The sequence below is a fragment of the Salmo trutta genome, chromosome 29 (genome assembly GCF_901001165.1).
Source record: "Salmo trutta chromosome 29, fSalTru1.1, whole genome shotgun sequence".
In the NCBI taxonomy this organism is placed as follows: domain Eukaryota; kingdom Metazoa; phylum Chordata; class Actinopteri; order Salmoniformes; family Salmonidae; genus Salmo; species Salmo trutta.
In genome coordinates, this window is record NC_042985.1 from 1,415,906 (window position 1) to 1,439,509 (window position 23,604).

A 23,604-nucleotide genomic window follows, 5' to 3' on the forward strand; every position below is an offset into this window, starting at 1 on the left:
CTCATCTGCATGTTAATATCAGTGTTGATTGGGTCTGGGTTAAGGCCGTGCAGGGCCCCATCTGCATGTTAATATCAGTGTTGATTGGGTCTGGGTTAAGGCTGTGCAGGGCCCCATCTGCATGTTAATATCAGTGTTGATTGGGTCAGGGTTAAGGCCGTGCAGGGCCCCATCTGCATGTTAATATCAGTGTTAAGGCCGTGCAGGGCCTCATCTGCATGTTAATATCAGTGTTGATTGGGTCTGGGTTAAGGCCGTGCAGGGCCCCATCTGCATGTTAATATCAGTGTTAAGGCCGTGCAGGGCCTCATCTGCATGTTAATCTCAGTGTTGATTGGGTCTGGGTTAAGGCCGCTCCAGTGTGTGGTCGTCATAACCCAGAGAGACTGTAATGGCCTGGACCACTGAAGGACCTCATTAGACCACACACACACACACACGCACGCACGCACGCAGAGAGAGAGAGGCCCAATGATTACAGGGTACAAACCCAAATCAACCCCACCACTACCCCTGCTCCAACAAGCACAACTCAATCCAGAGATGATGGACCGACCACAACAACAGAGAAAAATACACACATGAACAACACACGTGTCTGTATCAATGTACCGACTTTCCAGTTATTACAGACTAACAACACAACACACCCCACTAGGAGACACACCCCACTAGGAGTCACATCAACACACCCCACCAGGAGTCACATCAACACACAACATTAAGAGTCACACCAACACACCACACTAGGAGTCACATCAACACACCCCACTAGGAGTCACACCAACACACCCCACTAGGAGTCACATCAACACACCCCACTAGGAGTCACATCAACACACCCCACTAGGAGTCACACCAACACACCACACTAGGAGTCACATCAACACACCACACTAGGAGTCACATCAACACACCCCACTAGGAGTCACACCAACACACCCCACTAGGAGTCACACCAACACACCCCACTAGGAGTCACACCAACACACCCCACTAGGAGTCACATCAACACACCACACTAGGAGTCACACCCCACTAGGAGTCACACCAACACACCCCACTAGGAGTCACATCAACACACCCCACTAGGAGTCACATCAACACACCCCACTAGGAGTCACATCAACACACCCCACTAGGAGTCACATCAACACACCCCACTAGGAGTCACATCAACACACCCCACTAGGAGTCACATCAACACACCCCACTAGGAGTCACACCAACACACCCCACAAGGAGTCACACCCCAATAGGAGTCACATCAACACACCCCAATAGGAGTCACATCAACACACCCCACTAGGAGTCACACCCCACTAGGAGTCACACCAACACACCCCACTAGGAGTCACATCAACACACCACACTAGGAGTCACACCCCACTAGGAGTCACATCAACACACCCCACTAGGAGTCACATCAACACACCACACTAGGAGTCACACCAACACACCCCACTAGGAGTCACATCAACACACCACACTAGGAGTCACACCCCACTAGGAGTCACATCAACACACCACACTAGGAGTCACACCCCACTAGGAGTCACATCAACACACCCCACTAGGAGTCACACCAACACACCACACTAGGAGTCACACCAACACACCCCACTAGGAGTCACATCAACACACCCCGCTAGGAGTCACATCAACACACCCCACTAGGAGTCACATCAACACACCCCACTAGGAGTCACACCAACACACCCCACTAGGAGTCACACCAACACACCCCACTAGGAGTCACATCAACACACCCCACTAGGAGTCACACCAACACACCCCACTAGGAGTCACACCAACACACCCCACTAGGAGTCACATCAACACACCCCACTAGGAGTCACACCCCACTAGGAGTCACACCAACACACCCCACAAGGAGTCACACCCCAATAGGAGTCACATCAACACACCCCAATAGGAGTCACATCAACACACCACACTAGGAGTCACACCCCACTAGGAGTCACATCAACACACCCCACTAGGAGTCACATCAACACACCACACTAGGAGTCACACCAACACACCCCACTAGGAGTCACATCAACACACCACACTAGGAGTCACACCCCACTAGGAGTCACATCAACACACCACACTAGGAGTCACACCCCACTAGGAGTCACATCAACACACCCCACTAGGAGTCACACCAACACACCACACTAGGAGTCACACCAACACACCCCACTAGGAGTCACATCAACACACCCCGCTAGGAGTCACATCAACACACCCCACTAGGAGTCACACCAACACACCCCACAAGGAGTCACACCCCAATAGGAGTCACATCAACACACCCCAATAGGAGTCACATCAACACACCACACTAGGAGTCACACCCCACTAGGAGTCACATCAACACACCCCACTAGGAGTCACATCAACACACCACACTAGGAGTCACACCAACACACCCCACTAGGAGTCACATCAACACACCACACTAGGAGTCACACCCCACTAGGAGTCACATCAACACACCACACTAGGAGTCACACCCCACTAGGAGTCACATCAACACACCCCACTAGGAGTCACACCAACACACCACACTAGGAGTCACACCAACACACCCCACTAGGAGTCACATCAACACACCCCGCTAGGAGTCACATCAACACACCCCACTAGGAGTCACATCAACACACCCCACTAGGAGTCACACCAACACACCCCACTAGGAGTCACACCAACACACCCCACTAGGAGTCACATCAACACACCCCACTAGGAGTCACACCAACACACCCCACTAGGAGTCACATCAACACACCCCACTAGGAGTCACACCCCACTAGGAGTCACACCAACACACCCCACTAGGAGTCACACCAACACACCCCACTAGGAGTCACATCAACACACCCCACTAGGAGTCACACCAACACACCCCACTAGGAGTCACACCAACACAGCACACTAGGAGTCACACCCCACTAGAATGTGTTCTCAGTCAACTTCCTGGTAAAATAAATAATATATATATATACCTTGAACATATGTACCATGTCGCTCAGTTGGTAGAGCATGGCACTTCCAATGCCAGGGTTGTGGGTTCAATTCCCACAGGGGACCAGTACAAATGAAAACGTATGCAGTCACTACTGTAGTGACTCCGGATAAGAGAGTCTGCTAAATGACTCACTACTGTCGTGATTCCTGGAAAAGAGAGTCTGCTAAATGACTCACTACTGTAAGTGGCTCTGAATAAGAGAATCTGCTAAATGACTCACTACTGTAGTGACTTTGGATAAGAGAGTCTGCTAAATGACTCACGTGTAAAGGTAAACATCTGACATGTTGCTTATTGGTTGTCTTGTGTCTGTCTGTTTTCAGCTGGACCTGAGAAGACTGAGCAGGCCGAACCCTCGACCTCCCAGACCACACCTAAAGAAGAGGAGAAACCAGGCCCGTCAGAGACTCAGACGGTAGAGAGAGGGGAGAGGAGAGAGGGGAGAGGAGAGAGAGGAGAGAGAGGAGAGAGGGGAGAGAGAGGAGAAACCAGGCCCGTCAGAGACTCAGACGGTAGAGAGAGGAGAGAGAGGGGAGAGGAGAGAGGAGAGAGAGGAGAGAGGAGAAACCAGGCCCGTCAGAGACTCAGACGGTAGAGAGAGGAGAGAGAGGGGAGAAGAGAAACCAGGCCCGTCAGAGACTCAGACGGTAGAGAGAGGAGAGAGAGGAGAGAGAGGAGAGAGGGGAGAGAGGAGAGAGAGGAAAAACCAGGCCTGTCAGAGACTCAGACGGTAGAGAGAGGAGAGAGAGGAGAGAGAGGAGAAACCAGGCCCGTCAGAGACTCAGACGGTAGAGAGAGGAGAGAGAGGAGAGAGAGGAGAAACCAGGCCCGTCAGAGACTCAGACGGTAGAGAGAGGAGAGAGAGGAGGGAGAGAGGAGAAACCAGGCCCGTCAGAGACTCAGACGGGAGAGAGAGGAGAGAGAGGGGAGAGAGGAGAATCCAGGCCCGTCAGAGACTCAGACGGTAGAGAGAGGAGAGAGAGGGGAGAGGGGAGAGGGGAGAGAGGGGAGGGGAGAGAGGAGAAACCAGGCCCGTCAGAGACTCAGACGGTAGAGAGAGGAGAGAGAGGGGAGAGGAAAGAGGAGAGTGAGGAGAGAGGAGAAACCAGACCCGTCAGAGTCTCAGACGGTAGAGAGAGGAGAGAGAGGAGAGGGGAGAGAGGGGAGGGAGAGAGGAGAAAACAGGCTCGTCAGAGACTCAGACGGTAGAGAGAGGAGAGAGGAGAGAGGAGAGAGGAGAGAGGGGAGAGAGGAGAAACCAGGCCCGTCAGAGACTCAGATGGTAGAGAGAGGAGAGAGGGGAGAGGAGAGAGAGGAGAAACCAGGCCCATCAGAGACACAGACGGTAGAGAGAGGAAAGAGAGGAGAGAGGGGAGAGAGGAGAGAGAGGGGAGAGGGGAGAGGAGAGAGGAGAAACCAGGCTCGTCAGAGACTCAGACGGTAGAGAGAGGAGAGAGAGGGGTGAGAGGGGAGAGAGGAGAGAGAGGGGAGAGGGGAGAGAGGAGAGAGAGGGGAGAGGGGAGAGAGGGGAGAGAGGGGAGAGAGGGGAGAGAGGGGAAACCAGGCTCGTCAGAGACTCAGACGGTAGAGAGAGGAGAGAGGGGAGAGAGGGGAGGGGAGAGAGGAGAAACCAGGCCCGTCAGAGACTCAGACGGTAGAGAGAGGAGAGAGGAGAGAGAGGAGAATCCAGGCCCGTCAGAGACTCAGACGGTAGAGAGAGGAGAGAGGAGAGAGAGGAGAGAGGGTGGAGAGAGGAGAGAGGAGAGTGGAGAGAGATAGGAGAGAGGAGAGAGGGGAGAGGAGAGTTAATTCATAACACTACTCTACCCACCACGACCCTTCACCCTCTCTCTTCACTAGGACCAGGGGCCAGCGGGCGCAGGGGGGTCTGACGGCTCAGACAGCGGTGAGGAGGACGAGAGCGAAGAAGAGAGCGAGGATGAGGAAGATGAGGATGACGAAGAGGATGATGAGGACAATAAAGAGGAAGAAGAGGAAGAGGGTGAAGAGAATGAGGAACCTCTGTCGTTAGAATGGCCAGACACCAGGCGTAAACAGGCCACGTATCTTTTTCTCCTACCGATAGTGTTCCCTCTGTGGCTCACTGTGCCCGACGTACGCAACCCAGTACGTATGTGTTTGTGTCCTGCAAAGTGGCCAAAATGTAGAACACAAAATATCTTCTAATGTATGTTGATATGAGCTTCCTGTGAGTTCTTCCTCAGGCTTCCAGAAAATACTTTGCCATGACGTTTATTGGTTCCATCACGTGGATCGCTGTGTTCTCCTATCTAATGGTCTGGTGGGCACATCAGGTACCACTCTGGTTGGATTTTAGATCACATGACTGCCATCTTGTTTAGAAACTATTAGTCCTTCTTTGACTCAGACCAGGATTTAATCAGATCAGCGATAACCCAAGGTAACAGACAGACAGACCCGAGGTAACAGACAGACAGACCCGAGGTAACAGACAGACAGACCCGAGGTAACAGACAGACCCGAGGTAACAGACAGAATTACATTTTGATAGGTGTATTGACTGACTGTTGGCTCCCTAGGTGGGTGAGACTGACTGATTGGTTGATTGACTGCTGTCTGCCTAGGTGTGTGAGACTGATTGGTTGATTGACTGACTGTTGGCTCCCTAGGTGGGTGAGACTGATTGATGTATTGACTGACTTTTGGCTCCCTAGGTGGGTGAGACTGATTGATTTATTGACTGACTGTTGGCTCCCTAGGTGGGTGAGACTGATTGATTGATTGACTGACTGTTGGCTCCCTAGGTGGGTGAGACTGATTGATTTATTGACTGACTGTTGGCTCCCTAGGTGGGTGAGACTGATTGATTGATTGACTGACTGTTGGCTCCCTAGGTGGGTGAGACTGATTGATTGATTGACTGTTGGCTCCCTAGGTGGGTGAGACTGATTGATGTATTGACTGACTTTTGGCTCCCTAGGTGGGTGAGACTGATTGGTTGATTGACTGACTGTTGGCTCCCTAGGTGGGTGAGACTGATTGGTTGATTGACTGACTGTTGGCTCCCTAGGTGGGTGAGACCATAGGCATCTCAGAGGAGATCATGGGCCTGACCATCCTGGCAGCGGGCACCTCCATCCCTGACCTCATCACTAGTGTCATCGTGGCCCGTAAAGGACTTGGAGACATGGCTGTGTCCAGCTCAGTGGGATCTAACATCTTCGATATCACTATGGGGTTAGTATAGACCACTATCACTACAGAGATATCACTATGGGGTTAGTATAGACCACTATCACTACAGAGATATCACTATGGGGTTAGTATAGACCACTATAACTACAGAGATATCACTATGGGGTTAGTATAGACCACTATAACTACAGAGATATCACTATGGGGTTAGTATAGACCACTATCACTACAGAGATATCACTATGGGGTTAGTATAGACCACTATCACTACAGAGATATCACTATGGGGTTAGTATAGACCACTATAACTACAGAGATATCACTATGGGGTTAGTATAGACCACTATCACTACAGAGATATCACTATGGGGTTAGTATAGACCACTATCACTACAGAGATATCACTATGGGGTTAGTATAGACCACTATCACTACAGAGATATCACTATGGGGTTAGTATAGACCACTATAACTACAGAGATATCACTATGGGGTTAGTATAGACCACTATCACTACAGAGATATCACTATGGGGTTAGTATAGACCACTATCACTACAGAGATATCACTATGGGGTTAGTATAGACCACTATCACTACAGAGATATCACTATGGGGTTAGTATAGACCACTATAACTACAGAGATATCACTATGGGGTTAGTATAGACCACTATCACTACAGAGATATCACTATGGGGTTAGTATAGACCACTATCACTACAGAGATATCACTATGGGGTTAGTATAGACCACTATCACTACAGAGATATCACTATGGGGTTAGTATAGACCACTATCACTACAGAGATATCACTATGGGGTTAGTATAGACCACTATCACTACAGAGATATCACTATGGGGTTAGTATAGACCACTATCACTACAGAGATATCACTATGGGGTTAGTATAGACCACTATCACTACAGAGATATCACTATGAACTGTGTACCGTTGTCTGTAGTAAACGATCAAGGCAATTTGTGTTACTGCTCTCAAAAGTGATTGTCTCTCTCCCTCTCTGTCTCCACCCCTCCTCTCTCTGTCTCTCTCTCTCTCTCTCTCTCTACATCCCTCTGCCTCCACCCCTCTTCTCGCTCTCTCTCTACATCCCTCTGCCTCCACCCCTCCTCTCTCTCCCTCTACACCCCTCCTCTCCCTCTCCCTCTCTACGTCCCTCCAGCCTGCCTGTCCCATGGTTGATCTTCTCGGCGATGCATGGCGGTGTACCGGTGGCGGTGAACTCCAACGGTCTGTTCTGTGCCATCGTGCTCCTCTTCGTCATGCTCCTCTTCGTCATCGTCAGCATCGCGGCGTGTCGGTGGAAGATGAGCCGTGTTCTGGGCTTCACCATGTTCATGCTTTACTTTGTGTTCCTGGTGCTCAGTGTGATGCTGGAAGACCGTATTATTATCTGCCCCGTCTCCATCTGAGGTCAGACACCATTACGTTAGCTTCAGGAACGGTTATTTTTTTACTAAGATGAAACTGTATATGTTGTACTGTACAGAGCATTATGGGTACTGTAGTACATCATATTACAATGAGGAGGGAGAAAAAAAAGAGACGCGTCAGGAAGTCATTTAAATAATAACCTCCAAACTGTATCGTTGTCAGTCACTAACATTCACGGTATAGGGGGTTAGAGATTCCCTAGTGTTACTGTTCACAGAGGTGATTGTGTTGTCTATGTTGAGCCAGGTATTGTTGAATCAGTGGACACCTCCATGGTTGGACTATTGCTGGTCTCTTTCACCAGAACTGACGTGCAGCAGTAGAGTTTGTCTGTCCACAACTACTGAAGAGAGACACAGTAATTGTAGAAGTTGTCCAGCCACACACACACACATCCATTTTAGTGTTCATCCATGTAAAAATGTCAATAGTCATTTGTTTTAGAGTAAAAAAAAAAACGACAACAAAAATGGTTTATCAGGTGCAGAGAGGTACAGCAGCTTGAGTTGTCATGTTAATGATTCTGTGTCTAGAAAACCCAGGAATGGTGTAGTGCAGTTACACGACCCATATGTAAACCCAGCAATGGTGTAGTGCAGTTACACGACCCATATGTAAACCCAGGAATGGTGTAGTGCAGTTACACGACCCATATGTAAACCCAGGAATGGTGTAGTGCAGTTACAGGACCCATATGTAAACCCAGGAATGGTGTAGTGCAGTTACACGACCCATATGTAAACCCAGGAATGGTGTAGTGCAGTTACACGACCCATATGTAAACCCAGGAATGGTGTAGTGCAGTTACACGACCCATATGTAAACCCAGGAATGGTGTAGTGCAGTTACACGACCCATATGTAACCATTACTTCATTAACTGTCAGCATTGTAGTGTCATGTGTTATGTATGTATGCAATACACTTGTGTGGGTCAGATGGATGCAAAGAGAATGTATTGATGTATACTAAACTATCCATATGTTGTACTTACAATCCATGCTGCAATTAAATCATTTTTAAAATAATATTCAATAAAAGGTGTAGTGTTGATTGGTTAATTATGTTGTATGAAAACAAATGTTCTGGGATCATTTAAAACTGAAGCCAGGATTCAATCAAAAGGTGCATTATCAAATAAATATATACAACAGTGTGTGGTGAACAAGGTGTCTTTCAAAGACACTTTTCCCCGGCGTTCACAAAGATCGTGTTCGCTGTCAAGGCTGTGGATGTCGGTTTAAGCATAAATCCCAGACGCGATTTAATCCCAGTGTAGAAACACACAGGATTGGCCACGGTATAAGTGATTTTATTTCCAGTCCGAGACAACTCTGAAGATCCAGTCAACAGTCCATTATTCATCTCATCATCAGATCCACAGACCCATCATACACAGCTGTAAACACTAGAAACATTTTACAAAATGTCTTCTCTACGAAGAGCAGATCAAACGTTATACATTGACCTAAATACAATGAAACATTTTGTTTGGACATTTCCTTCTACACGACTAATAACCTTCTAGAGCTCTATTCAGTCTGTAGAAGTGAAGCGTGAGAGATTCTGTGATTGAAATGTAAAGGTCATTTCCCATGGAGCGGCCATACGCACCGTTTACCGTCACTGCAGTCTCTGCTAAAGCAGGAACACAGCCATTACATTTCAATCACCCTGCAAAACTCAACTTCCGCCACGCGGATTGAATATAGAGCCCTTCATCTGCAGATTGACAAAAAAACGATTGAAAGCTGTTGACACTGCTGATATTCATGAGTGATATTTTTGACAGTCCAGGTCTCTCGTAACCGCTTGGTTGGTTGGTAACAATCTTTAGCTTTCAAAGTAGCCACGTCCGTTTCATGTTTGCATAGTAGCGCTATTCTGCGATTGGTGGTCTCAGCTGTCAATCATTGAAGTGGCCAGCTCTCATTGGACCCTTCTTGACAGAGGTCCTCTTCTAGCCAATGACATCATCAGTCTGTTGTTACATTGTAATAAGAGGTCACCGGTGTGCCTCACTTTAGGTAAGATGACTGGTGACGTTCCGTCTACATTGTAGTCGGCCAGGATTGGTGTTTAACGTATCTGTTAAAAGGGGGGGACATTATGACGTCATAAAAGGTACTTCAATAATTTCATTCTGAATTGGAAGTATTTTCCCTGGCGAGAGAGAGGTGTTGCTGCATACTTCAACCTGGGAGGATTTTCAAGTGTTTACCTGGTCAAGTGGACTCAACGGTTCTTCTCCACTCACACAACTGAAAGCATCATAATCTATGTTCAGGTGCATAAAATCACCAAACATGATTTAAAATGAACTGAAGACAATACATGGCCAAAGGCTGGACTTGGTATCATCAGTATAACAGGCCAGGTATAAACAGCTATGTCATCATAGCCACTGTACCGAGGTCCAGATACTTCAACCTCTTCTTTCATTTCCCCCAAATAAAGGTTTTGACTGCATGTCATGTGCCACTGAACATTCAGTTGTGCTGCTGAACAATGAACCCAACGTAGGTTGTTACTCATATATAGTACCTTGTATGGAAGAAAAACACAACACTGTATACAGTATATAGATGAACATAGACATAGGATCATATCTAAAGCTTTTGAGGATGTATCAAGTTATTGAACGTCGTTGTGTCGGCCTGACGTCCTTAACGTGGGCTAGAAACCAGATCTGAACTGGCTTCCGGTTTGGGAATACAACTTGTGACTGGAGTGACTCAGAGTCAGGCTCAATTCCATTTCAAATTGGTCAATTTAGAAAGTAAACCAAATTCCAAATTGAAAAGCATTGAAGAGAATTGACTGGAATTGAAATGGAATGAACCCCAACTCTGGATTTACCGACACATCAATGGTATGAATCATTCTTTCTGAACCCCGACTCCGATAGCTCCTTAACAGAACTAGACTGAACTAAAATATACACGCAACATGCAACACTTTCAAAGATTTTACTGAGTTACAGTTCATATAAGGGAATCAGTCAATTAAAATAAATTCATTAGGCCCCGAATCTATGTATTTCACATGACTGGGTAGCAGCGCAGCCAAGCCAAGTCCACCCACTGGGGAGCCTGGTTCAGCCAAACAGAATAATTCTTTCCCCACAAAAGGGTTTTATTACACACAGAAATACTCCTCAGCACCCCCCTCCTCCTCAGACGATCCCGCAGGTGAAGAAGCCGGATGTGGAGATCCTGGGCTGGCATGGTTACATGTGGTCTGCGGTTGTGAGGCCGGTTGGATGTACTGCCAAATTACGTTGGAGGCGGCTTACGGTAGAGAAATGAACATTCAATTCTCTGGAAACAGCTCTGTTGGACATTCCTGCAGTCAGCATGCAAATTGCACGCTTCCTCAAAACTTGCGGTATCTGTGGCATTCTGTTGTGTGACAAAACTGCACATTTTAGAGTGGCCTTTAATTGTCCCCAGCACAAGGTGCACTTGTGTAATGATCATGCTGTTTAATCAGCTTCTTGATTTGGATTATCTTGGCAAAGGATAAACAAATTTGGATGTAAACAAATTTGTGCGCAAAATTTGATTTGAGAGAAATAAGCTTTTTGTGCGTATGAAACATTTCTGGGATCTTTTATTTCAGCTCATGAAAAATGGGCCCAACACTTTACATGTTGCGTTTATATTTTTGTTCAGTATATACACTGTACCATCGTACCGTTTTGGATGATTCTTTTTTGGTTCTAAAACACATAAATTAAAATCTAAAAAAAGTTTTTGAAGGGGAACAGACAGTTACCTCAAAACTATTGAACAACCCATACTTTCCTTGTAAATTCCGTCATAACCCACTATTCACAGTTTATAACACCTGAAGAGAGGCCCACACGTATAGGTGGTACAGAGAATATGAAAGGGCATGAAACACGGAACCTACTGTCTTGTAGAAATATTCCCTCCATATATCAAAAGGGTAACTACATGTTCTTAACAGTACACAGAGCTCCTCAAAGGTACTTCACTTTAACTTGAAGGTACTTTAAAAAGGTACTTTCACATTAATGATATTAATACTGATATCTGAGGAGCCGATTCATACAGCATGTTGTGCCAAAGATGTCAAAGTCTGTTTTACAGTCGCACATTACTTTAAAAACAGAAACAGTGGTCAATCAGTTTTGTAAACGTCAAAGTATTCGACTCAGTATGGGTATTTCTGTAATAGATATTTATATTTTGTTGATCAAAACGAATCAATCCATACTCGGGATACGTCTTGTCAACAACAACATCTGTTGTAAAGTGCAGCGGAAATTGAGTATTTATCGCAACATTTTGGCAGTTTTAAAGCGACTTTAGTTGTTTTGAGTGAATCTTTGAATGCCCTCACTGATACAATACTTCAAACCAGCTTAGTTCAGTTTACGATGGACATTAGAGTGGTACAGTAACAGGTACAGTTACACTACTCACTGTAAATACTACTAGATCTTTCTAACAGCCATCAACCACAGGAGGACAGGAATGGATGTTGAACCTGACATGAAGCCAGTACATCCATCAACCACAGGAGGACAGGAATGGATGTTTAACCTGACATGAAGCCAGTACATCCATCAACCACAGGAGGACAGGAATGGATGTTTAACCTGACATGAAGCCAGTACATCCATCAACCACAGGAGGACAGGAATGGATGTTTAACCTGACATGAAGCCAGTACATCCATCAACCACAGGAGGACAGGAATGGATGTTTAACCTGACATGAAGCCAGTACATCCATCAACCACAGGAGGACAGGAATGGATGTTTAACCTGACATGAAGACAGTACATCCATCTAAACAAATAAAACAGACTAAAATAAATAAAAGGCTTACTTTGTATAAATAGAATTCAAGTTAAGTAAAATATTGCTTATATTAGTCTCTATATTTGACTATATAATACAAATGTTGTTTTATAAAAAGGTCCCTACTACTACTGTCGTATATAAAGTACATTTTGTATTTTATGTAACAATTTGTACAAGATTTCTTAAAACATAAGTACCCCGAAATAGAACACGTCAAAATGTGTGAAACCGTTGTTAAGTTAATGAGTATGATCTCCCTCCATCCAGAGTGGTATGTCCAGAACCTTCTACAACCAGCTGATGACATGGGATTTTAAAAACATGACTTTTGTGAGACTAGTCAGACTACATAATAACACCCTGGTCGGTCAGCTCCGTTAGTCTCTGGTCAGCCCCGTCACATCTCTCACAGGTGACGGACATGACCCAAAACATCACGCTGTCAACAAGCTCACATTCTGGAAGTCTTTCTAAAGGGATTCCTGAGCTCGTCTTTAAAGCAACCCTCAGTCCTCTTTGGGAAAGCCACCGTTGTAATACATGGATTTTATACAGCGCTTTCATGGACACAAAGATCTCTTGAACCCTACCCATGTGTGCTACCCATGTGTGCTACCCACGGCTGTGCTATGCTGAGTGACGGAGGTGACTGGAGGAGGCTGACACGTCAGGGCTAAAGGGGTCAGAGTTCAGAGGTACGGCTCTCCGAAGGTCTTGCGACACTCCATGACCCCAGCGCTGGGCGGACGGTCGCAGTTGTGCGTCAGCTTCACCAGGTTGGGGCTGAGGTGGTCGTACGCCATCTTGTATTCACGGTCAAAAGCGTCTGGAGGGAGGAGTGAGGTGAGATTAACACTTCGATGTTTAACACTGATTTAAATGTAATTTAAACTGAAGACCTTCTAGTGAAAGCGCTGCAGTACACTGCAGGAGCATTCAGTGTATGGGTTGACTTCTAGATGACAATTTGTGCCTTGCACCTGAAGAGTAGTTGGCTGTGAGTACACTACAGTACTTCTGAAACTACTAGCACAATGAAAGCAAACTTACCGATGTCAATGTTGTCCTTTCCCAGAGCCACCAGACACAGGAAGAGGATGTCTCTGTACAGACTCCTGCAGAGGGATGTTAGATGATACAGAGGACATTTAGCAGACTAGTTCCAGTAGATAGCAGCATGCCACCTGGCTGTCTTTCACATCAAAGGGGCTAATGATACTTAATGTTGACCTTAACCTTTTTCCAACCTTGCTATATTTACACCAACTGACTCAACTCAAATCAAATTGTATTGGTCACATACACATGGTTAGCAGATGTTATTGGTCACATACACATGGTTAGCAGATGTTATTGGTCACATACACATGGTTAGCAGATGTTATTGGTCACATACACATGGTTAGCAGATGTTATTGGTCACATACACATGGTTAGCAGATGTTATTGCGAGTGTAGCGAAATGCTTGTGCTTCTAGTTCCGACAGTTCAGTAATATCTAACAATTCCCCAACAACTACCTTATACACACAAATCTAAAGGGGTGAATGAGAATATGTACAGTTGAAGTCAGAAGTTTACATCACCTTAGCCAAATACATTTAAACTCAGTTTTTCACAATTCCTGACATTTCATCCAAGTAAAAAATCCCTGTCTTAGGTCAGTTAGGATCACCACTTTATTTTCAGAATGTGAAATGTCAGAATAATAGTAGAGAGAATTATTTCTTTTCTTTCATCACATTCCCAGTGGGTCAGAAGTTTACATACACTCAATTAGTATTTGGTAGCATTGCCTTTAAATTCTTTAACTTGGGTCAAACGTTTCAGGTAGCCTTCCACAAGCTTCCCACAATAAGTTGGGTGGATTTTGGCCCATTCCTCTTGATAGAGCTGGTGTAATTGAGTCAGGTTTGTAGGCATCCTTGCTCGCACACGCTTTTTCAGTTCTGCCCACAAATGTTCTATGGGATTGAGATCAGGGCTTTGTGATGGCCACTCCAAAACTTTGACATTGTTGTCCTTAAGCCATTTTGTCACAACTTTGGAAGTATGCTTGGGGTCATTGTCCATTTGGAAGACCCATTTGCGACCAAGCTTTAACTTCCTGACTGATGTCTTGAGATGTTGCTTCAGTATATCCACATTATTTTCCTGCCTCATGATGCCATCTATTTTGTGAAGTGCACCAGTCCCTCCTGCAGCAAAGCACCCCCACAACATGATGCTGCCACCCCCGTGCTTCACGGTTGGGATGGTGTTCTTCAGCTTGCAAGCCTCCCCTTTTTCTTCCAAACATAACAATGGTCATTATGACCAAACAGTTCTATTTTTGCTTCATCAGACCAGAGGACATTTCTCCAAAAATCTTTGTCCCCATGTGCAGTTGCAAACCGTAGTCTGGCTTTTTTATGCCGGTTTTGGAGCAGTGGCTTCTTCCTTGCTGAGCGGCCTTTCAGGTTATGTCGATATAGGACTTGTTTTACTGTGGATATAGATACTTTTGTTACCTGTTTTCCTCCAGCATCTTCACAAGGTCCTTTGATGTTGTTCTGGAATTGATTTGCACTTTTCGCACCAAAGAAAATACATTTCTAGGAGACAGAACGCATCTCCTTCCTGAGGGGTATGACGGCTGCGTGGTCTCATGGTGTTTATACTTGCGTACTATTGTTTGTACAGATGAACGTGGTACCTTCAGGCGTTTGGAAATTGCTCCCAAGGTTGAACCAGACTTGTGGAGGTCTACAATCTTTTTTCTGAGGTTTTGGCTGATTTCTTTTGATTTTCCCATGATGTCAAGCAAAGAGGCACTGAGATTGAAGGTAGGTCTTGAAATACATCCACAGGTACACCTCCAATTTACTCAAATGATGTCAATTAGCCTATCAAAAGGTTCTAAAGCCATGACATCATTTTCTGGAATTTTCCAAGCTGTTTAAAGGCACAGTCAACTTAGTGTATGTAAACTTCTGACCCACTGGAATTGTGATACAGTGAATTACTAGTCAAATAATCTGTCTGTAAACAATTGTTAGAAAAATGATTTGTGTCATGCGCAAAGTAGATGTCCTAACCGACTTGCCAAAACTATAGTTTGTTAACAATAAATTTGTGGAGTGGTTGAAAAACAAGTTTTAATGACTCCAACCCAAGTGCATGTAAACTTCCGACTTCAACTGTACATATAAATATATGGATGAGCGAAAGCGCTCTGAATGTTGCAGATAGAAATAGGACGAATAGAGCTGATGATTCTTTACCCTGACAGACAATCATGTCTGTTCTACATGACACATCTCTATCTGAATGTTTCAGTAGCGTTACATCCTCCTGAACATGCCCCTGGACAATGGCGTTATCAATGTGTAACCCCTGACCTTTGCCTCTTGACCCCCAGGCTCTGCCCCAGCAGCTGTAGGAGCTGTCCCATTGGTCGAGAGACGTCGTTCCTCTGGATGCTCTTGACCACGCTGTGGAGTAGCTCCTCCCCAAACGGATGCTCCGCCTCGCTCACAGGACGACACAACGGGTAGCCCACACCTGGAGGCAGGGGTCAGGGGTCAGAAAGATAGATATGTAGGCTACACTAATACACACTTCATATAGAACAAACGTGTCCACGTGCACACACACGTAGGTATGCAAAACCGATCACACACACAGTAAACCACAGATGCTATTCTCAAATACAGGAGTGTATAATACAGGAGTGTATAATACAGGAGTGTATATTACAGGAGTGTATAATACAGGAGTGTATAATACAGGAGTGTATATTACAGGAGTGTATATTACAGGAGTGTATAATACAGGAGAGTATAATACAGAAGTGTATAATACAGGAGTGTATAATACAGGAGTGTATAATACAGGAGTGTATAATACAGGAGTGTATATTACAGGAGTGTATATTACAGGAGTGTATAATACAGGAGTGTATATTACAGGAGTGTATATTACAGGAGTGTAAAATACAGGAGTGTATAATACAGGAGTGTATAATACAGGAGTGTATAATACAGGAGTGTATATTACAGGAGTGTATAATACAGGAGTGTATAATACAGGAGTGTATATTACAGGAGTGTATAATACAGGAGTGTATAATACAGGAGTGTATATTACAGGAGTGTATAACACAGGAGTGTATAATACAGGAGTGTATATTACAGGAGTGTATAATACAGGAGTGTATAATACAGGAGTGTATAATACAGGAGTGTATATTACAGGAGTGTATAATACAGGAGTGTATAATACAGGAGTGTATATTACAGGAGTGTATATTACAGGAGTGTATAATACAGGACTGTATATTACAGGAGTGTATAATACAGGAGTGTATATTACAGGAGTGTATAATACAGGAGTGTATATTACAGGAGTGTATAATACAGGAGTGTATAATACAGGAGTGTATAATACAGGAGTGTATAATACAGGAGTGTATAATACAGGAGTGTATATTACAGGAGTGTATAATACAGGAGTGTATATTACAGGAGTGTATAATACAGGAGTGTATATTACAGGAGTGTATATTACAGGAGTGTATAATACAGGAGTGTATATTACAGGAGTGTATAATACAGGAGTGTATAATACAGGAGTGTATAATACAGGAGTGTATAATACAGGAGTGTATATTACAGGAGTGTATAATACAGGAGTGTATAATACAGGAGTGTATATTACAGGAGTGTATAATACAGGAGTGTATAATACAGGAGTGTATATTACAGGAGTGTATAATACAGGAGTGTATATTACAGGAGTGTATAATACAGGAGTGTATAATACAGGAGTGTATATTACAGGAGTGTATAATACAGGAGTGTGTAATACAGGAGTGTATAATACAGGAGTGTATAATACAGGAGTGTATAATACAGGAGTGTATATTACAGGAGTGTATAATACAGGAGTGTATAATACAGGAGTGTATATTACAGGAGTGTATATTACAGGAGTGTATAATACAGGAGTGTATATTACAGGAGTGTATAATACAGGAGTGTATAATACAGGAGTGTATATTACAGGAGTGTATATTACAGGAGTGTATAATACAGGAGTGTATAATACAGGAGTGTATAATACAGGAGTGTATAATACAGGAGTGTAAATTACAGGAGTGTATATTACAGAGTGTATATACAGGAGTGTATATACAGGAGTGTATATTACAGGAGTGTATATTACAGGAGTGTTATATACAGGAGTGTATAATACAGGAGTGTATATACAGGAGTGTATAATACAGGAGTGTATATTACAGGAGTGTATCATACAGGAGTGTATATACAGGAGTGTATAATACAGGAGTGTATATTACAGGAGTGTATAATACAGGAGTGTATATTACAGGAGTGTATATATACAGGAGTGTATAATTACAGGAAGTGTATACTACAGGAGTGTATATTACAGGAGTGTATAATACAGGAGTGTATAAATACAGGAGTGTATATACAGGAGTGTATAATACAGGAGTGTATAATACAGGAGTGTTTAATACAGGAGTGTATAATACAGGAGTGTATAATACAGGAGTGTATAATACAGGAGTGTATATTACAGGAGTGTATAATACAGGAGTGTATAATACAGGAGTGTATAATACAGGAGTGTATATTACAGGAGTGTATAATACAGGAGTGTATAATACAGGAGTGTATATTACAGGAGTGTATAATACAGGAGTGTATAATACAGGAGTGTATATTACAGGAGTGTATAATACAGGAGTGTATAATACAGGAGTGTATAATACAGGAGTGTATATTACAGGAGTGTATAATACAGGAGTGTATAATACAGGAGTGTATAATAATATACAGGAGTGTATAATACGGGAGTGTATAATACGGGAGTGTATAATACAGGAGTGTATATTACAGGAGTGTATATTACAGGAGTGTATAATACAGGAGTGTATATTACAGGAGTGTATAATACAGGAGTGTATAATACAGGAGTGTATATACAGAGTGTATAATACAGGATGTGTATATACAGGATGTATATACAGGAGTGTATAATACAGGAGTGTATATACAGGAGTGTATATACAGGAGTGTATATTACAGGAGTGTATATTACAGTAGTGTATAATACAGGAGTGTAATTACAGGAGTGTATAATACAGGAGTGTATAATTACAGGAGTGTATATTACAGGAGTGTATAATACAGGAGTGTATAATACAGAGTGTATATTACAGGAGTGTATAATACAGGAGTGTATAATACAGGAGTGTATAATACAGGAGTGTGTAATTACAGGAGTGTATATACAGGAGTTTATAATACAGGAGTGTATAATACAGGAGTGTATAATACAGGAGTGTTATACAGGAGTGTATAATACAGGAGTGTATAATACAGGAGTGTATAATACAGGAGTGTATAATACAGGAGTGTATAATACAGGAGTGTATAATTACAGGAGTGTATAATACAGAGTGTATATACAGGCGTGTATAATACAGTAGTGTATATTACAGGAGTGTATATTACAGGAGTGTATAATACAGGAGTGTATATACCAGGAGTGTATAATACAGGAGTGTATAATACAGGAGTGTAATACAGGAGTGTATAATACCGAGTGTATATTACAGGAGTGTATAATACAGGAGTGTATAATACAGGAGTGTAATAATACAGGGAGTGTATAATACAGGAGTGTATAATACAGGAGTGTATATACAGGAGTGTATAATACAGGAGTGTATAATTACAGGAGTGTATATTACAGGAGTGTAATTACAGGAGGTATAATACAGGAGTGTATAATACAGGAGTGTATAATACAGGAGTGTATATTACAGGAGTGTATAATACAGGAGTGTATATAACAGGAGTGTATAATACAGGAGTGTATATTACAGGAGTGTATATTACAGGAGTGTATAATACAGGAGTGTATATTACAGGAGTGTATAATACAGGAGTGTATAATACAGGAGTGTATATTACAGGAGTGTATAATACAGGAGTGTATATTACAGGAGTGTATAATACAGGAGTGTATAATACAGGAGTGTATAATACAGGAGTGTATAATACAGGAGTGTAAATTACAGGAGTGTATATTACAGGAGTGTATAATACAGGAGTGTATATTACAGGAGTGTATATTACAGGAGTGATATTACAGGATGTAATACAGGAGTGTATAATACAGGAGTGTATATTACAGGAGTGTATAATACAGGAGTGTATAATACAGGAGTGTATAATACAGGAGTGTATATTACAGGAGTGTATAATACAGGAGTGTATATTACAGGAGTGTATATTACAGGAGTGTATAATACAGGAGTGTATAATACAGGAGTGTATATTACAGGAGTGTATAATACAGGAGTGTTTAATACAGGAGTGTATAATACAGGAGTGTATAATACAGGAGTGTATAATACAGGAGTGTATATTACAGGAGTGTATAATACAGGAGTGTATATACAGGAGTGTATAATACAGGAGTGTATATTACAGGAGTGTATAATACAGGAGTGTATATTACAGGAGTGTATATTACAGGAGTGTATAATACAGGAGTGTATAATACAGGAGTGTATATTACAGGAGTGTATAATACAGGAGTGTATAATACAGGAGTGTATAATACAGGAGTGTATATTACAGGAGTGTATAATACAGGAGTGTATAATACAGGAGTGTATAATAATATACAGGAGTGTATAATACAGGAGTGTATAATACAGGAGTGTATAATACGGGAGTGTATATTACAGGAGTGTATATTACAGGAGTGTATAATACAGGAGTGTATATTACAGGAGTGTATAATACAGGAGTGTATAATACAGGAGTGTATAATACAGGAGTGTATATTACAGGAGTGTATATTACAGGAGTGTATAATACAGGAGTGTATAATACAGGAGTGTATAATACAGGAGTGTATATTACAGGAGTGTATAATACAGGAGTGTATAATACGGAGTGTAATATACAGGAGTGTATAATACAGGAGTGTATAATACAGGAGTGTATATAACAGGAGTGTATAATACAGGAGTGTATATTACAGGAGTGTATAATACAGGAGTGTATAATACAGGAGTGTATAATACAGGAGTGTATATTACAGGAGTGTATAATACAGGGAGTGTATATACAGGAGTGTATAATACAGGAGTGTATAATACAGGAGTGTATAATACAGGAGGTATAATACAGGAGTGTATAATACAGGAGTGTATAATACAGGAGTTGTATATTACAGGAGTGTAATTACAGGAGTGTATAATACAGGAGTGTATATTACAGGAGTGTATAATCAGGAGTGTATATACGGGGTATACTCCAGGAGTGTATAATTACAGGAGTGTATAATACAGGAGGTATATTACAGGAGTGTATAATACAGAGTGTATAATACAGGAGTGTATAATACAGGAGTGTATTAAACAGGATGTGTTATAATACAGGAGTGTATATACAGGAGTGTATATTACAGGAGTGTATATACAGGAGTGTATAATACAGGAGTGTATATTAAGGAGTAATACAGGAGTGTATATTACAGGAGTGTATTAATACAGGAGTGTATAATACAGGAGTGTATATTACAGGAGTGTATAATACAGGAGTGTATAATACAGGAGTGTATATACAGGAGTGTATATTACAGGAGTGTATAATACAGGGAGTGTATATACAGGAGTGTATAATACAGGAGTGTATATACAGGAGTGTATAATACAGGAGTGCTATAATACAGGAGTGTATATACAGGAGTGTATATTACAGGAGTGTATAATACAGGAGTGTATATTACAGGAGTGTATATTACAGGAGTGTATAATACAGGAGTGTATAATACAGGAGTGTATAATAAAGGAGTGTATAATACAGGAGTGTATAATTACAGGAGTGTATATTACAGGAGTGTATAATACAGGAGTGTATATTACAGGAGTGTATAATACAGGAGTGTATAATACAGGAGTGTATATTACAGGAGTGTATATTACAGGAGTGTATAATACAGGAGTGTATATTACAGGAGTGTATAATACAGGAGTGTATAATACAGGAGTGTATAATACAGGAGTGTATATTACAGGAGTGTATAATACAGGAGTGTATAATACAGGAGTGTATAATACAGGAGTGTATTTGAGATCCAGCTAGACGAAGACACATTAAAATGTTGGAAGAACTGAAGAAAATGAATCACTAGAAACAACATTATTTAGACAATTCAATCAAAGACAGCCCACAGAATTCTCAGGCTGTCAAGCAAGTGGAAAACAGCAATACAGTGATGCATTTCAACCACATAAAGATACTGAGGACAGAGAAAATGAAACAGGTTTTCCAAATGACTACAAGGAGAACAAACAGAGTGCAGCAAAGCAGAGAAGAGCAGACAGGACACACAGAGACAAAGGAGAGGACTCAGCTGTCGAGTCCTAAAGAGAACACTCACTGTCTAACAACAGAGCACAATTAAGCCCTAAAAGACAGAGAACAGAGAGAACAACAGACCCCTGTTAGCTCCCAGACATTACAGTACACAGAGATACAAAATGGCTGCCACATAGCTGCCCATGGTTCAGAGCTCTTCCATCTGCCAAAGTTAGGCTACAAAAAGGCTACAAGACATCCACAATTCATACAGATATGCTCTTAAAACCACAGTAAAATATAGACTTATGGCTTTATCTGTTGCTTGATAAAACAAGGTGCTGTGACGCCTTCAGGACCTGCTGTAGACTGTGACTTAATGCATTAAACTGAGACGGTTTCAGGACCTGCTGTAGACTGACTTAATGCATTTCACTGAGACGGTTTCAGGACCTGCTGTAGACTGTGACTTAATGCATTAAACTGAGACGGTTTCAGGACCTGCTGTAGACTGACTTAATGCATTTCACTGAGACAGTTTCAGGACCTGCTGTAGACCGTGACTTAATGCATTAAACTGAGACGGCTTCAGGACCTGCTGTAGACTGACTTAATGCATTAAACTGAGACGGTTTCAGGACCTGCTGTAGACTGACTTAATGCATTACACTGAGACAGTTTCAGGACCTGCTGTAGACTGTGACTTAATGCATTAAACTGAGACGGCTTCAGGACCTGCTGTAGACTGTGACTTAATGCATTACACTGAGACGGTTTCAGGACCTGCTGTAGACTGACTTAATGCATTACACTGAGACGGTTTCAGGACCTGCTGTAGACCGTGACTTAATGCATTTCACTGAGACGGTTTCAGGACCTGCTGTAAACCGTGACTTAATGCATTACGATGAGATGGTCTCAGGACCTGCTGTAGACTGACTTAATGCATTTCACTGAGACGGTTTCAGGACCTGCTGTAGACAGTGACTTAATGCATTTCACTGAGACGGTTTCAGGACCTGCTGTAGACCGTGACCTAATGCATTACACTGAGACGGCTTCAGGACCTGCTGTAGACCGTGACCTAATGCATTACACTGAGACGGCTTCAGGACCTGCTGTAGACCGTGACTTAATGCATTACACTGAGACGGCTTCAGGACCTGCTGTAGACTGACTTAATGCATTACACTGAGACGGTTTCAGGACCTGCTGTAGACCGTGACTTAATGCATTTCACTGAGACGGTTTCAGGACCTGCTGTAGACTGACTTAATGCATTTCCCTGAGACGGTTTCAGGACCTGCTGTAGACTGACTTAATGCATTTCACTGAGACGGTTTCAGGACCTGCTGTAGACTGACTTAATGCATTACACTGAGACGGTTTCAGGACCTGCTGTAGACTGACTTAATGCATTTCACTGAGACGGTTTCAGGACCTGCTGTAGACTGACTTAATGCATTACACTGAGACGGTTTCAGGACCTGCTGTAGACTGACTTAATGCATTTCCCTGAGACGGTTTCAGGACCTGCTGTAGACTGACTTAATGCATTTCACTGAGACGGTTTCAGGACCTGCTGTAGACTGACTTAATGCATTTCCCTGAGACGGTTTCAGGACCTGCTGTAGACCGTGACCTAATGCATTTCACTGAGACGGTTTCAGGACCTGCTGTAGACTGACTTAATGCATTTCCCTGAGACGGTTTCAG

General features: G+C 42.9%; 2 protein-coding genes across 15 annotated transcripts in view; one reads left to right on the top strand and one right to left on the bottom strand.

Moving 5' to 3' along the window:
• Positions 1-8,668, top strand: part of LOC115166740 (sodium/potassium/calcium exchanger 1) — a 34,909-nt gene extending 26,241 nt beyond the window's left edge. For all 5 annotated transcript variants that reach the window (XM_029720485.1, XM_029720486.1, XM_029720488.1 and 2 more), the window contains 5 exons: positions 3,361-3,452; positions 4,898-5,164; positions 5,263-5,352; positions 6,090-6,256; positions 7,398-8,668. In XM_029720485.1, coding sequence (XP_029576345.1) covers positions 3,361-3,452; positions 4,898-5,164; positions 5,263-5,352; positions 6,090-6,256; positions 7,398-7,647 — 866 coding nt within the window. In that variant the 3' untranslated portion in view covers positions 7,648-8,668. The remainder of the gene's footprint in view (positions 1-3,360; positions 3,453-4,897; positions 5,165-5,262; positions 5,353-6,089; positions 6,257-7,397) is intronic.
• Positions 8,669-11,379: 2,711 nt separating this feature from the next.
• LOC115166741 (C-myc promoter-binding protein) overlaps positions 11,380-23,604 on the bottom strand; it is a 151,525-nt gene continuing 139,300 nt past the window's right edge. For 7 of the 10 annotated variants that reach the window (XM_029720494.1, XM_029720498.1, XM_029720495.1 and 4 more), the window contains 4 exons: positions 21,971-21,997; positions 15,883-16,045; positions 13,553-13,617; positions 11,380-13,328 (listed from right to left, as the gene is read on the bottom strand). In XM_029720494.1, the coding sequence (XP_029576354.1) occupies positions 13,192-13,328; positions 13,553-13,617; positions 15,883-16,045; positions 21,971-21,997 (392 nt within the window). In that variant the 3' untranslated portion in view covers positions 11,380-13,191. The remainder of the gene's footprint in view (positions 13,329-13,552; positions 13,618-15,882; positions 16,046-21,970; positions 21,998-23,604) is intronic. The other 3 variants (XM_029720501.1, XM_029720500.1, XM_029720493.1) reach the window with 1 other exon arrangement.